Source organism: Poeciliopsis prolifica, unplaced genomic scaffold (assembly GCF_027474105.1).
Source record: "Poeciliopsis prolifica strain line A6 unplaced genomic scaffold, Auburn_PproV2 SCAFFOLD091, whole genome shotgun sequence".
Lineage (NCBI taxonomy): Eukaryota > Metazoa > Chordata > Actinopteri > Cyprinodontiformes > Poeciliidae > Poeciliopsis > Poeciliopsis prolifica.
In genome coordinates, this window is record NW_026562466.1 from 593,055 (window position 1) to 607,745 (window position 14,691).

Genomic DNA, 14,691 nt, shown 5'->3' on the forward strand with positions numbered 1-14,691 from the left:
TGAAAACGTCTCTGTCAGCCACTCTGTTTTCATTACCTGAAACAACAAACAGCGCAGGGAAAAAGAAGGGGTGAGGAAGGAAAGAGAGAGTGCTCCCCTGGGGCGCCATTTACGTCCTGTGCAGATGAGAAGATCCTGAGATTGGGCCGTCCCTTTTTTCTCACACCTAGTCATCTCTGCTGTGACATTTTAGCAATGCAAGACGCCATTCTTAATCTCTTTACCTCGCCGTTAACGGTGGCTTTGAAGTGCTTGCACTGGAGATCAACTCCACCAAGGTTAGAGGTTCAATTCCCCCTTCCAGCGCTCCTGTCAGATTGGTCCAACTCCTGCTGAGTTCAGCCAAGCTAGAAATGTATGCAGTGAGAGGTCTTTGGATAAAAATGCCCACCAACTGGCTCATGCTGTTAACTGCACTTGAGGGAATTGTCCTGCAATAACATCCACCCACTGAGGTTCTGCTTGAGTCCCTCTTTCCTCCAACCACAAGGAAGAGGGCATTGTTCGTCAGCCCCGCCCTGCCCAGCCTGAGCCACCGATATTTTAACTAAGGTGATGATAGCCTTGGTTGTTTTCCTCTGAAGGGGGCGTTCTCCTTTCCCACCCCCCACCCTGTCTTCTGCTGCCTCTCAAGTCTGTGGGAGCTCGACTTTTTCAACTTCTTCCTCATGATTTACGACCTCTCCATCAGATACATCCCATGGGTCCCTCTCTGGCTCTGCCACAGCAACTCCTGACTAAAATGGATTAGGTGCAGTTATCCGCAAATGGATCCTTCACCACCTCTGCCCTGGTGAAGGTCTGATTGCAAAAGGTGGAGTGGGCCTAAGTGCCTCGCTCTGATCCGCGGTGTCTCTGTTTGCCAGCCGTAATTACCTGTTTTGAATAAGCTAATAGCCATAGGAAACCCGTTTGCCGGGGATAAAAGGGACAGTATCTGGTGTTCAAAGCGATCAGAGGGTTTTAACCACACCAGGGTGGGTGCACATGTGTGTGGGAGGGGGGTACTTTTCTTCATGCACTCTCAGAAGAGAAGGGAAAAAGTTTCCTTATCAGGTATGTACTTAAAAGAATCCCACCGCTGGAAGCGCAGTGTCTTGAGGGGGGAAAGCGGAGAGAAAGATGAAAGGCTTTTGTTAAAAGTGACGCTTGGCCCAGGTTTCCTGTGCCTTTGCCTCGACTCCCCTGTCCCTCCCCGCCTGAACGCTCGGCTCTCTTCCTCCCACTTTTGCCTTCTCTGACTCGCATAGCTGTCTTTGAGGGGGAAAAGTAAACCCTTCTTGCCGCCTGCCGGTGTTAGATTAAATACCGAGATGGCGACAGGAAAAAGGCAGGGAGGAAAAACAAAAAAAAGAAAAAAGAAAGTGCCTGCCTACTTAGTGGGCCGGCGGAGCGACCGGCCGGCGGACCGATCGACTGGCTGGCTGGCTGGCTCACCGGTCTGGGATGAGGGATGTTGGAGCAGAGCTATCAGGTTGGCGACTGAAACTGCCAGTTAGTCAGCAAGACTCCCAAACATGCCGCCGCAGGTTTTGTGATGACACGTCAATCTGTCTCAGGGTTGATCTAAAGCAGAAAACTCATCTCTTTTCCTCCTTATCTGGGTTGTATTGAGTGCATTTCTCACGGCTGTCTCTTCGTTACACTTTACAAGAAAAATACAAATGATAGGACTTTTGGGGACGGTGAGGATTGCAGACCCAAGAGATCCATCCACGAAGACCTAAACTATTTTCTCTTTCTGTCACGTCATAAACACAAACATTAGTGTATCTTATTAGCATGCAGGTGGTTTTCAAAGTGTTTTAAATCATGCATTTCTGCTGCTCACTCTTTCATAAAGCCAACATTTGCAGCCATTAGATGTCCAACACATTTTGTAGCTTTACCTCTATGCATTCATCCCCCTTTTCTCTGAAATGGGTTGAATGGAAAACAAGAAAGATTTGCACAGATTTTAGTTGATATGCTGCAAATTCCATGAAATAAACGTGAAAAATCAGCGGGTATCCATATTTTTACGAGGCATTGTTTCAGGAAGCAGGCCTGTGAAATGTCTTGGCTTTCCCTGGCCTATCTCTCTGTTTTCCTGCTCTGTCTCTGCCCTGCCAGCCTGACTAATCAGGACTGCAAGAAAAATGCTAATGGCTTTCAAGCAGTGACAGTGCCCTGGCAGGTTTGTAAGCGCTCCACGAGGGAGAGGGAAGAAAAAAAGAATAAAAAAACAAGAAGCAGCCGCGGCTATGCATCCTAGAAATGAGACTCAATAAACACAATAATGTGTTTAACTTGTAAACTAGCGCGGGTGACAGATTACGGGCGGTCCAGCAGTGTGGCGAAGCGCCGACATCTCAGCCGTTCACCTTTTGCCTCTACATCTGTCCTGCTAATGGGCTCCACTTCTCTGCCAGCGCAATGGAAACCCAGCGCCGCACAAAAAAATAAAAAAATCCTCAGGCGAAGCTCTCATTCTATTTCCCAATTAGACGAGAGGGCATGATTAGTTTATTAGCAGTAGCAAAAGCTCCGGCGAACGTGTTTGTGGATTCTTAGCCGTTAATGAGCAAATTCAAACCCTATTGAACGGACGCCTGTGGGAGGGGGAGGTTATTCGCGTGCGTACTCGGCTAATAATAGCATCCCAAAGACAAAAGATGGAGGAAATAGCATTATAGGAAGGGGGGGTCAGAACAATGAAAGCCTACTGGCACTCTTAATGGCATGCTCTTTCATTTTGAAAATTGTTTCCCTTTTGGAATTGCTTGGCATCCTCTCCTTAAGGGTTTGGCAGAGTGGATATACACACATACTCAATTTTCACAACCAGTCATAGTAACACCAGGGTGCAGGCGCAAGAGCCGCGGTTCCACCTGTGGGAAGTGAACTCCAGTGCAACCCCCTCTTTGTTTTCCCTCTGCCTTGGCAGGCTTAACCACCTCCTTCACAAGCCAGGTAAATTGTTCATTAGGGCCGAGGTAAACTGGCGGTGGGAGTTGTTTTTTTCTTCTCCTTCCTAGTAGAAGTGCGAAGAACAAACAAGTCAGAGCATTTGTTCAACGGTGTAATCTACACATCAATTATCCTGCTGAGCTAATTAGCACCTCTGCATACCCCAGGTACCTGAGCACTCACACAAGCTCCACTCTTTCAAGCCACTGATCAAAAAAACGAATAAAAAGGAAGGGGAGAGGATTGACAGAAACACGGGGAGGCAGAACCCAAGGGTAGGTAGGGGGAAAGCCTTAGATCAAAATTTCCTTTTTACTTACAGTACGAGGCGGAGTGTGTGTGTCAGTGTGTGTGTTGGTGCTCGTGTTGAGCTGAGCAGCTCAATTATGTAAGCCTATGTATTCAGTCTTTTGCAAGAGCGTTTTGTTTAGATTTTATGTGATTTGTCAGAATCGTACACTTCATAGACCAAACCTTAGCAATGACATCTCTGTCTTTTGGGTTTTCTCTGCTGGTTGTCAAGCTTTGCCTCAGTTTAATTAGATTTAGTTATGGACTTCGACTAGGCCGCTCTAACTAAGATCTTCGATTATATCTCTTGCTGTATTTTTAGAGTCAGAAAGAAAGGGTGAGAGGGATTTCCTCTATGAATGCTCTGTACTTTAGCTTCCCTGTTGCTGCAGATGCAGCCATGTTTTACCACAGCAATGGTTCTTCTGGGGGCTTGTTTTGGAGATTAGCACCTTTTCCCACATGTTGACGTGTCTCCTACATGGCTCATGATGAACTTCTTTCTAATGTCTGCCATTCCTCCACCAAGGCCATGATCACAGAGATCATCTTGCTTCTTACTGTGGAAACTATGGTGTTACAAGGTGATTTTACGTAGTAAAAGTCTCGTCAATTAGGATGTTAAAGGCTAAACTACAATTTGAACCGTTGAGGTTGCTCTGTTGGACTTTAAAGTGAAGGTCTTAGCATGCTTATTAAGGTGTAGAGGTGCGTAAAAAGCCCCAGGTATCCTCATCCTCCACCTCCACTCCTGCTCTGACTCTCAACTCCCTCCATGTAATTAAAAGTGTAGTATCTCCCACCTGAGGCGAGACAAGAAAGACAGGTACAACGTGAAAGAAATAAAAAATAAAAACTGAAAGGCAACAGGAACAAAAAGAGAATCAAAACGCCTCGGTCTGCTCCCGTTTACTCCCTCCCACGTCATGTATAAGTCATGGGCTCTGGGCCTCCGACTGCAGAGCTGCCTCTTCCTGCCGTTTACAGAGATCGAGAAAGAGGTTAAGTTGTGTCATCTCGCTGCTGTCTTACACCTGGCGTACCTTGCCGCTGGCTGGGTCTAACATGCACACATACACACTGATGTTTTTGTCAATAAGAAGCTCATTCAGCAACCAGTTGGACATAAGAACAGGGTGCATTCACACCCAACGGTTTAATCCAACTCCAGAGAGTTTGGTTGGTTTGGGGAGGTGTGAAAGCGTAACCGGACTCTGATCTGGACCAAAAGAGCTAACCTACAAACCTAGAGGTCAGATCGGATGACCAACAGGATTTGGTTTGTTTGAGTGCAGTGTGAAAGTGAACCAAACCAGATCAAAATGTAACAGATGTTGCTTTTATTTCAGGCATCTGCAGCTTCTTGTATTGTTAAAAAGGTGTTGGATCCTCTGTCAATCAGTATGTCCTTAAATTTATCAATCTACCACTTGTGACTTTCTTTAAGGACTAAAATAGGATGTACAAATCTTTACTACTAAAAAGGGAGTTACCTTATTCGTGGGAGCGCTAAAGGGGAATGCTACACACTGCATATTGTTTCATAATTGGTGGTTTTGATGTAGTTTTGGTCCAGTGTTGAACATGCCTGAAAAGGACAGCGCTGACTTCCTTTGGAGCACACCAGATACCACTTTGTGGTTTGGCCTTAACACCATACCGCAAACAGGTCACGTAAGAAGAGTCAGTGGCTGAATAGCCACCCACTCAACCCTGGTTGATTAGTACAAACAGACAAGGTATCACCTTGAATCGAGTGGCGATTGTTGTTCGGGTTCAAGAGGGTGTTTGGTTTGGTACTAAAAAGCAACGAAGGTGGATTTCTTAGATCATTCTCCAAGAGAGGGAAATTAAGGAGCTTCCAAAAGATGGTTTGAGGCACTTGGGGCGTTGCTGTGACAATAAGCTTTGGCCTCTCTGTCTTCCAGCCTCCAGACTCCCCCTCCTCTGGTTGGCTGGTGGCTAATTGGGAAGTTGGTAACAGTGTCAGGGAGAGTTGCCTCTCTCCAGAGGGCTCTCCCTCTTCATCTCCTGAGTGTGTGTCTGTGTGTGTGTGTGATTTGTAGACCGGGAAGGCCGGTTAGCTGGTTCCCTGCTGGTGATGAGCTACACAAAGACACAAACACACACACAATTCCCCATTTCCTGGTGCCTGTTTGATACCTGGTGGGGATGCCATTCAGGTGACAAAGATCCGCTGTGTGTGTGTCTGCAGGGGTAACAGATGTGATTTTACAATCTCATTTACATGTGAATGAGGCCCCGGGCCCCCAGATTGGCTCAGACCACAGAAGAAGGATTCAGCTCTTCTCATCGCCCTCCTGTGGCCCCTCACCTGGACCCCCCACCCTTCCTGTTCATCCCGTCTGATCTCTTTAGTCCATCTGAGGTCCTGGGTTGGTTCCCCCTCCTGAAAACACACAGATCGACCTTTAAACAGCTGGTGACCGGCAGACTTTATAACGGCACAAGGTCCCATTCTCTGCTGTTTTTGTTGTCGTTTAGTGTTCCTGTTTTTCCACCCAAAGTAATGTCACTCTTGGACTCTGCTGTTGAGGACTTTTTAGTGTGAGAAGTGGTTGTTTTAGCTCTCAGGTGCTGTTTTGCTGAGATAAACGTGGCCATGGCCCCGTCACTGTGGACAAGAATGCAAAACAACCTTGGCCAGATCAAACTGGTTGTTTTCTCAGCTATCTGGCGTCCCACTCAATAGTTTGGAACATCAAGAGAGGTTAAAGAGGATGACTGCTTGTAACCTCTATGACGTGTTTTTACCAGCTGCAAACGGTGTTCAAAGTGTATTTGTTGGATCTTCTTCTGCAGCCACTGAGGAGCTTTTTTGTTTCCCAAATAGATGCGTTACGTCTTATTCTCTCCCCTCCCCGTGAAGGAAATCAGCATCAAAAGCTTCTGTTAGCTGGTAATTACAGCTCAGGTTCTGCTTAGCCGTTATTAGCAAAAAAAAGTACAGTAATCTGGCCTGGCAGTGCAATATGTTACCGTCGCTTTTTTAATTAATCTTACAGGCAGCGTAATAAATTTACAATATCAGATTCGGGGAATACTGTATATAGATTTATTAAAGCTTTTAATCAGTTCTGGCAAAATTAATTTTGCAATGATTGCTTACATTTGAATTTGCATATACTTAGTGCGAGTAATTTATTTTTATAGATTCCTTTTTTATTAAATCGAGGCACACGGGGGCCGTCAGAGATGAAAAATTGCTGGATTTTGCTTCTCTTTGCTGGAAGGGAAACAATTTTTCTCATCGGTGCAAGCTAAGGTGTTTCACCACCTGGCTCCAAAGTTTGTTTCTGGTTGTTTAGCTGGATTACAGCTTCTGCGATTGGTTTGTGGTCGTTCCGACTGCACAGGTCCACTTAGCAAATGATTCAAACTTTGGGCTGGCTGTCCTAATTTAACATCAGTTTCTTCTTTTCCCCCTGAAAGTCTCTGTGCAATCAATACATTGTTACCAGCATCGTTTTGCTCATTTTCATTATGAAGCTCTAACTACAAAATAATCATAGGAAAGTCATAAAAATAACTCTAAGTTCATGAATGCAAAAAATTATATATTCTGTGACAGACAGACAATATAGCTAATGTCAGCATGCTAGCAGTTATTTAGCATCCCAGAAGCTATTGTAGCATGCTAGGACTATTTTTTTTACAAAGCTAATGGTGTTTTTTCTCATGCTAATGATGATTTTATCAACTATTTACAATTTACATGATGATTACAATGTTTTAAAAGTCATTATTGGCATGCTAGCTAAAATTAGCACTTTTAAAAAAATGTTTTGATCCTAATCTTATGCTAACAATAGATAGTATTGATATATTAAGAATGAATAGCACAGCTAACAGCATTTATTAAGAGTCATTTTATATTCTATCTAAACTTACTTGTCCTGTCACAGTGAGTTTGACATGCTAACAGTAGCTTTAGCATGCTAACATTAATATTTTGACTCGAGACATTTCAGATTTTGAAAACAGTAAGGATGTGTTATGAAATGCAACAGCAGATATTTTTGTGTATTAGTTCTCCATGAATTATTCATTTGTGAAGATTAACATCGCTACAGATTAAATGGGAAAAAATGTCAGTGGCAAATTTGTATTCAGCTCATAAAATTTTATGCAGGTCCTAAAAAGAAAGTATATTTATTAGAACGTGTTTTAGCCCAAAACAACCCAGCACTTCCTTTTACCTAATTAAAAGATGAAGTACTGCTTCGTGTTTGAAACACAGAGAGCAAAGCCTGTCTAATATTATTGAATAGAGTGATTAAAGAGTAAAGAACATAATAATTTCTACACCTTTTACCGATGTTCCAGCCTCGTTTCTGAAACATCAGAGCTACAAGCTGATTTTCTAGCATTTTGCTTGTTATTAGCTCCCATCTTTTCCTGTGATCAAAGCAGATGTTCCTCTGCACCACCTTCCTTTTTATCTGTGCGCTCTCCTCCCTTGTAAACACACAGTTAGGTTAGGTTCAACACATCACAGACAGAGATGGACGTCCACTCCCACTCACACCGGATCGGTGTAGCACTTCCAAGGCAGATAGGAGTGATTCATAAACAGATGAACCCGAAGCAGATGTGTTATCGCGGTGGCTCAGAGGGCTCACAGGGCCGCCACACTCACACACACAAAGTGGGGTTTCTATAATAGTCCGAGCTGATAATACCCCACCTCCAAAACCTGCCTACAAGTCAGCAGATTCCACCACCTGAGTGTGTGCTCCTATTAATAAAAATCCTCCACATGCCATGTTATCATGTTGCTGCTGTCGGTGTGGGGCGTGGACGGCGTGGCATTGAGCCACCGTGTCCCTCTGAGACAGAGGAGGAGATGAAGAGAGGCGATTTAGATAACACACAAACACACACACTGTTCCTTATTATTGGAGAGAGCCGACCACAGGAGAACGCCGGGTCGTCCGCAGATGGGCCCGGGTATTTTTCCCTCGTCTCCAGGGAGGAATCCATGAACGGAGTCAGACATCTTGATGAAAATATTCAACCATAAAACGGCTTCAAGTTGTGGCTTGAACCCTTGCAATCAATTATATATTGTTTTATTTTTAAAACCTTTCATTTGAATACATTTTGTATTCATAAGTAAGCAAATTCAGATATATTTACTGCCATTTTAGAAACAGAAAAATGTCTTATTTCTGTTTTTGCCTCGAAGTTTTAATTTCTAACACACAAGCAGGACTTTTTAATGTTTGAGCCTGAACAACATATTGGGTTTTTTTGGGATGTAAAGATGCTAACAGTAATTTTTTAGGATTTGAACTCATTTAATTAACATTAACTGCAAAATGCTAAAAGTTGTTTTATTATCCAGATTGTAATTTTTTAATTTTAGAGTTGTAACAGTAATTTTAGCATGTTGACTTTAATTTTAAAATATTAGCAGTGATGTTAGCATGCACTTTTCTGCATCAATTTTAACAAGCTTTCTGTATATTTAAAAAAAATTAACACACTTATTAAATTGTATTATGTAGCATATTAGCATGCTAACAGTCATTTGCTAATGCCAGTTTTAGCTCATGCTGATTTTATCATACATTTTAGAAAGAAAAACATTAAAAATCAGTAGATTTTTCACTAAATTAGCGACTTCAGCTGACAGTCCATGCTGCTGCTGCTTCAGAGATGATGTTTCATTTTAGTGTAAACTAAAAACGTCCAAAGCTTGATGAAAATATTCAAAGCCTAATCACTTCCCTGATTATAGTAACCTGATCAGTTACTGAAGATGCTAATTATGGCTCTAAAAGCAGTCATGCAATGTTTTATTTTGAAAATCTTGCCTTTTAATGCTTTCATATTCAGCTTTAACACATAAACACGTGTCTTGACTGGAAATCGATTGCACACATCTGTTTTATTAGCTGTGTTTCTACACCATTAACCTGCAGGTGCCTCTTCTCCCCTTACAGTCTCCGTTTACACGCACATTGAGAAACAAAGTCCCGCAGATTTCACGTACTTTAAAGCACTCGCTGCTCTCATTCGCAGCAGAAAAAATGGGGCTTTTTTATAAAGGAGGGGAAATTAGTGATGGTCTCCCTTTTATGTGAACGTGAAGAAGCCCCCACTTCGCCTGGCGACGACTCCAAAACTGGAAGCGGTTCATCCAGCAAACGTTTCTTTTTAATTCTTTCGGTGTGTGTGTGTGTGTGTGTGTGTTTGGTTAGTTACAGTAATTACGGCCCAATAACTGACAGCCAAAACCAGGCAGGAGAAAGTAGAAGGGGGCTGTATTTTCCTCAGCCTCGCTGCTGAACATCTGCTGAGAGATTTGCATATTAATTAACCCATATTAACTCTAATTATTCTGGGAAATTATCAAATAAATTAAATTTTCTAATTTTAACCAGTTTTTTTCCTCCCCCTTCTTCCCGTTGCTTGACGTGTGCAACATCCGGAAGCTCACCTGAGTGGGGATAAAAGATATAAAGCCTTTCTGTTCTCCTTCCTCCCACTCTCCTCTCCTGGCCTGGGAGTCCTGGGGGCAGCCAGGGGAAGCTTTTGTGTGTCTTTTTTATTCTTCTTCTTTGGCTTGTGTGACGGGGAGGTGGGAGGAGGGTCTACTTGGAACATTTGTTGGAGGGAGGAACATGTGTGAACTGGGAGGAGGAGGAGGAGGAGGCGGAGGGTTCGGGGCACAGATGGTGAATCCGTGCAGGACCCGGCAAAGGTGGGACCTCTGAGCCTCCCCTCCCCTCCCCAGCCTGTTGCCTGGGCCTCTTCTGCAAATAAATGGCACATTAATTGAATTAGTCAGTGCTGCAGCAAAGGAGGAGAAACTGGACAGCGTGATGCGAAACAGAAAATATATCTGCTTTTTATTGTTTTTCTTGAGAAATCAAAAAACTCCTTTTTTAAACGAGTAACATAAAATTAAACAGACTTTCAAAAATTACATTTCACTCGACTGACTTCAAGGATTTTTTTGTGTTTTCTGGTCAAAACTGAAACCAAATAATGTGAAAAATAAAATGAAAAGATAAAATATTCAAAATACGATATAAAAAAATATAAGAATAAATAAGATATGAGCCATAAATTAAGGAGAAAAGAAAAAAGATGAGGAATATTAAATTGTAGAGAAAAAGAAAATGTAATAAATATGAAAAGTAAATAAAAATAGACACAAAACACTTCAAAAATAAGAAAAACATTTTTCAGAAAGTTATGAAAGTATAAAAAAAGCTGAATCAGAAATGTTTTCATTATTCTCCTGCAGGATGTTTTTTTTTTTTCCAACAAGCTTTAAAAGGTTTTATTCTCTGAATTTCGTTTTGGATGAAAACTTTTGGTTTTTCCTGAAGGAAAGTGAAACGGTTTGCTTGTTCTGGGTGTAATAAAGGTTAAACACATCTGTTAAACACCCAAATTGTAAGAAACTTCTATCTGTCAAACAAACACTTACTCACTACACTCCCCCGACTCTGCAGACACACACACGCACACGCACACACACACACACACACACACACCCTGGCTGCGTTTACACTTCACTGAGTTTTCACCATTCATCGTCTCCCTCATGTCGCCCCTCCGCCTCCCCTCCGCCTCCCCTCCGCCTCCCTCACTCTTGCTGTCTCTTTTCAGAGCTTTTGTTTGCCCTCTGCCACCGTCCTTTCACCGACTTGGCCCCGATTTGCCCCTTGTGCTCGATCACGCCATTATACTGAGAGGAGATAGCACAAAATATCCAAACATGTCTGCTTTTCTTTTGTCTGGACTCGGCTCACGTCACCGGGCAGCTTTTTCTTTTTTCACATTATTCTTACCGGTTTAGAAGAAAAACAGGATGAAGGTTGTCTGAAAGTGTAAAAATGTGGAGGAAAGCTGCTGCCCTCGGTCGGTGTGAGGTTTCTATCAGAGTTACCCGAGGAAGTGCTTAAACTGTTGCAGACGCGAACAATGGCAGACAAAAGGTCATCATGAGAATCCGCTACCGCCGGCCGTAGCCGCGAGGCAGCGACCCTGCTTCCACCTTAATGCCCTCCCACACACACGCTGCGCTCCCGCATCCCCGTCTCTCCCTCGCAGCCATCCAGGTGATCCGCTTGGCTCACATTCATGAGACAGGGAGCGAGCGCGAGCAGTTATCGTCCAATAGGGAGAATGTCCCGGCTCATTATCGGCGTAGGAGGCCGAGCGTGTCACCTGGAGCTAAGCCTCGACACTTGACTTTAAAAAAGAGGGAAAAAAGTCAGCCGGGGTGAGCGCGAGAGCGCCAACGTGGGTGTTAGTCATTCTCCCTGCGGCGATCACCTCCACAGAGCTGTTTCTCTCTGGCTCTGACACTCGAGCAGCAAGGCCTTTTAACACAGCCTCCTGTGGGCTCTGCTTTAGCTACTTGGGGATTGTTAAATAAATCTGATTATACCTGTTAGCTTGTTGAAATGATTTTCCCCAGCAGCCTGCAGGTAAAGCACAGCTGAGCTCAGGTTTTTGAGGCTGCTGAAACTCGTCCATTCCTCCTGCTACCGTAACATTTAGGAGGAAAGTAGCAGCAAATCAAAAGCCTTGTGGTGACCAATCAGCATTAAGTTTACAAATGTATGGACACCAAGAGTCTGTGCTGCTCTAAGGTTTGGTTTTGTTGTGATTCGGTCCATCGCGTCCGCCCCCTGACAGGCTAAAAAAGAAAAACTAAAGGTGTAGCAATGGCCTAATCAAAGTCCAGACCTCAGAGAGATTGAAATTACTGCTAATGGTGGATTGTTGGATGACAGTCGCATGAACCTTGATGCCAAACGTCCTGAAAAAGAAGTGGCCTCTGCTTATTCCTTTGAATTACTCTTTCTCTGAATGCTTCCAACCATTTAGCACCAGTTGATTATAACTCCACCGTTGACAGCATGTTGTTTTGCTGTCAAACTCTTCAAAAACAACTGTTTCAGCCTGAGGTTTGTTACATTAATTCCCTCTGCGTTTTTTGCCATATCTGAACCGTTTGTGCCGTTTTGCCAAGTCGCTCCAGTCAGATTCCCTTCCAGCCTCCCTAATCGATACACAATATTAGCCCTGACTGTGTTCCTTTCTCCACTAAATGACAGAATAATACCATGTTATGTCAGATACTCTAAAAGCATGTGTCATTTTAATTATCTGCAAAGCTCAAGTCGAAGGAAAGAAACAGGTAGCAGAAGAAAAAACGAGCGTCATCCATAATTTGCCTTTGTCAAGGATGACACTTAAGGTAAGAAAAGGACAGAAGAGGCATTTTGAGGAGTAAACATTATCTCCTTTTTGTCTTCTTCTCTCCCAAAAGACACAAAAGGCTGATTAAGACCGATGTTCGGGGAGATGAAAAAGCTGCCTGCGAAATATTAGTAAGTTAGAATTACTTTGTTGCGTGACACAATACCAATAGATGCTTGGCGCTCGCGGAGGGAGCGGCTCCTGTCAGCGGTGGCACCTCAACAATGGGCAGCTTTCTCCGTGTTAAGACTACGCGTTTGACTTGACGAGCGCCCCGCTGTCATTCTGCCTTCTTGGAGGTGCGCGTTGACAGCTGACGTTCGGAGACGGTTTTGCGTTCAGACAGTTCAGCGCCACCCCCGTTTTGCTCGGAAGCGGCACAAAACGCTGGAAACTCGGGACAAAAATAACCGAAAGTCCTGAGAAGTTGGTTGGATCGGCGAGGGCAGCGTTCCCTCATTCCCTATGTGGGAAGTCAGGAACGGTGCGCTTTGCTGTGCCTGGATGTGTGCGGAAACAAAAAGAAGCTCCCTCGCTCCTTTTATTGGGGAAGAATGGGCCCTTTAAAACCTGTCCAGCCTTAGATAATTTCATTCAGCCGGCCCCTGCTCCGCCGTCATTGAATCTGCATCCAGGGATCAGGTTCACAGGGATGGGTTGATAGCTTCCCAAGCCTCTCCGTCCTTTGTTCTAGCAGCAACCCCCCTCTTTCCTCTGGAAGCTGGGAGGGAGGGATACAGAGCTGATGGGACAGACATGGCTGAGAACGGTTTGAACATTTCTAAGGATGCAAAACTTGAAAATAACTTTGGATGAAGCATCCAAACAGGTACGGAGCCGTTTGGTGGATGCGGACCACCCAGGAACTCCCAGCAGCTCCAGCCTGTTGCCTTTTTTGTCATCTGTAAGGAGCATTACGGAGTCTGAACTTGCCTAAACCCTTGTGATCACACCTCTTGAAAAGGTTTTGTTTCCTCCGCCGATTGGTATTCGGGGCAGGTCACCGCTCTCCCACCCTCCTGCTCCTCCTCCTTGCTCCCCGCTCCCCGTCTGAAAGCCCCGTTTTCATTTTAATTTGCACCTGTTGTGCAGTTGTTCGCTGGAGGCAAGTGCAGACCGGTCAGTCTCAGGGAGACGTGTTAGGAGGAGCGGTGGGGAGGCTTATCTTTTCATATGCATGATGTTTTCAGAAATGTCATGCATGGACATTGTTTGGTTGGTACTATTATTTCAAAACGGTCCAAGAGTTTCTACGTTTGCATAAAGAGACTTTAATTAGACTTGTTGTCCTAAAAGGGCCACAAAGTTCACTGGACGGTGAGCTACAGTTATTGTGTCGTCTGAACTCTGTGTGGATGCATTGGTTGCAGCAGAGTGTTGAAGCGAGGTGTGTCAGTGCCGTTCCTCGCGTTGGATCTGCGGCGCTCCAATAAACCCACCGATGTCCGTTTTCTGCGGTGATTTACGCCGAGGCGAGTAGGAGCTGAAGAACAGCCGTTGGCGGTGACAAATTTGCGCGAGAGCCACCTTTGATTGAGTTCACAGCCCTTATTTACATGCTGTCTATTTTAAGAAAGCCAGGGTTGTGTTTGTGATCAGAAAGCATTTAGATTTACAGCACCGTATGAAATAATCGAAATGACGATAACTTAAGCCTGTTGTGGAACCGCATCTGCTATGTGGAGCATCTAAAGGCCGGCTGGTATGTTTCAGAGCCGAGCCGTTGTGAAAGGTGCAGCTCAGCGGCATCTCAGGCATCTGAGCAGGACTGAAAATTAGCGGCTATTTTGGCCCGCATCTCCTGGACAGCTGTCTGCCCACCGCTGCGGTTCAGCTACGAATTCCAGTCGCAGATGCTGTAATTGGGTTGTAAACCCCCCAGCCGAAGTCCAAATAAGTTTCCAGCACTGACCGGCTTCTCTCTGTCCACTCTCTCTTTCTTGTTTGCAGCTCTTAACTACGAGAATGTGGTGGAGACGGGCTCAGAGACGGAGGAGGAGGACAAGCTGCCCGTGTCCGAGGAGGACCCCCTGATCAACGGCACGGGCAGCCCGGCGAGCCTCACCAACCCCGAGGCGTCGCCGCGCGCCGAGAGCCACGGCCTGCTGACCAAGGACGAAGAGGACGACGAGATGCGGGACAGCGGCGTGGAGCACATCTGGCCTGACAACGACATCCTGAGTGCCTCGGTCGATGGTACTG

General features: G+C 44.7%; 1 protein-coding gene across 5 annotated transcripts in view; it reads left to right on the forward strand.

Moving 5' to 3' along the window:
- Window positions 1-14,691, forward strand: part of zeb2b (zinc finger E-box binding homeobox 2b) — a 76,000-nt gene that overhangs the window by 41,025 nt on the left and 20,284 nt on the right. For 3 of the 5 annotated variants that reach the window (XM_055022824.1, XM_055022828.1, XM_055022825.1), the window contains exon 3: window positions 14,436-14,691. In XM_055022824.1, the coding sequence (XP_054878799.1) occupies window positions 14,436-14,691 (256 nt within the window). The remainder of the gene's footprint in view (window positions 1-14,435) is intronic. The other 2 variants (XM_055022827.1, XM_055022829.1) reach the window with 1 other exon arrangement.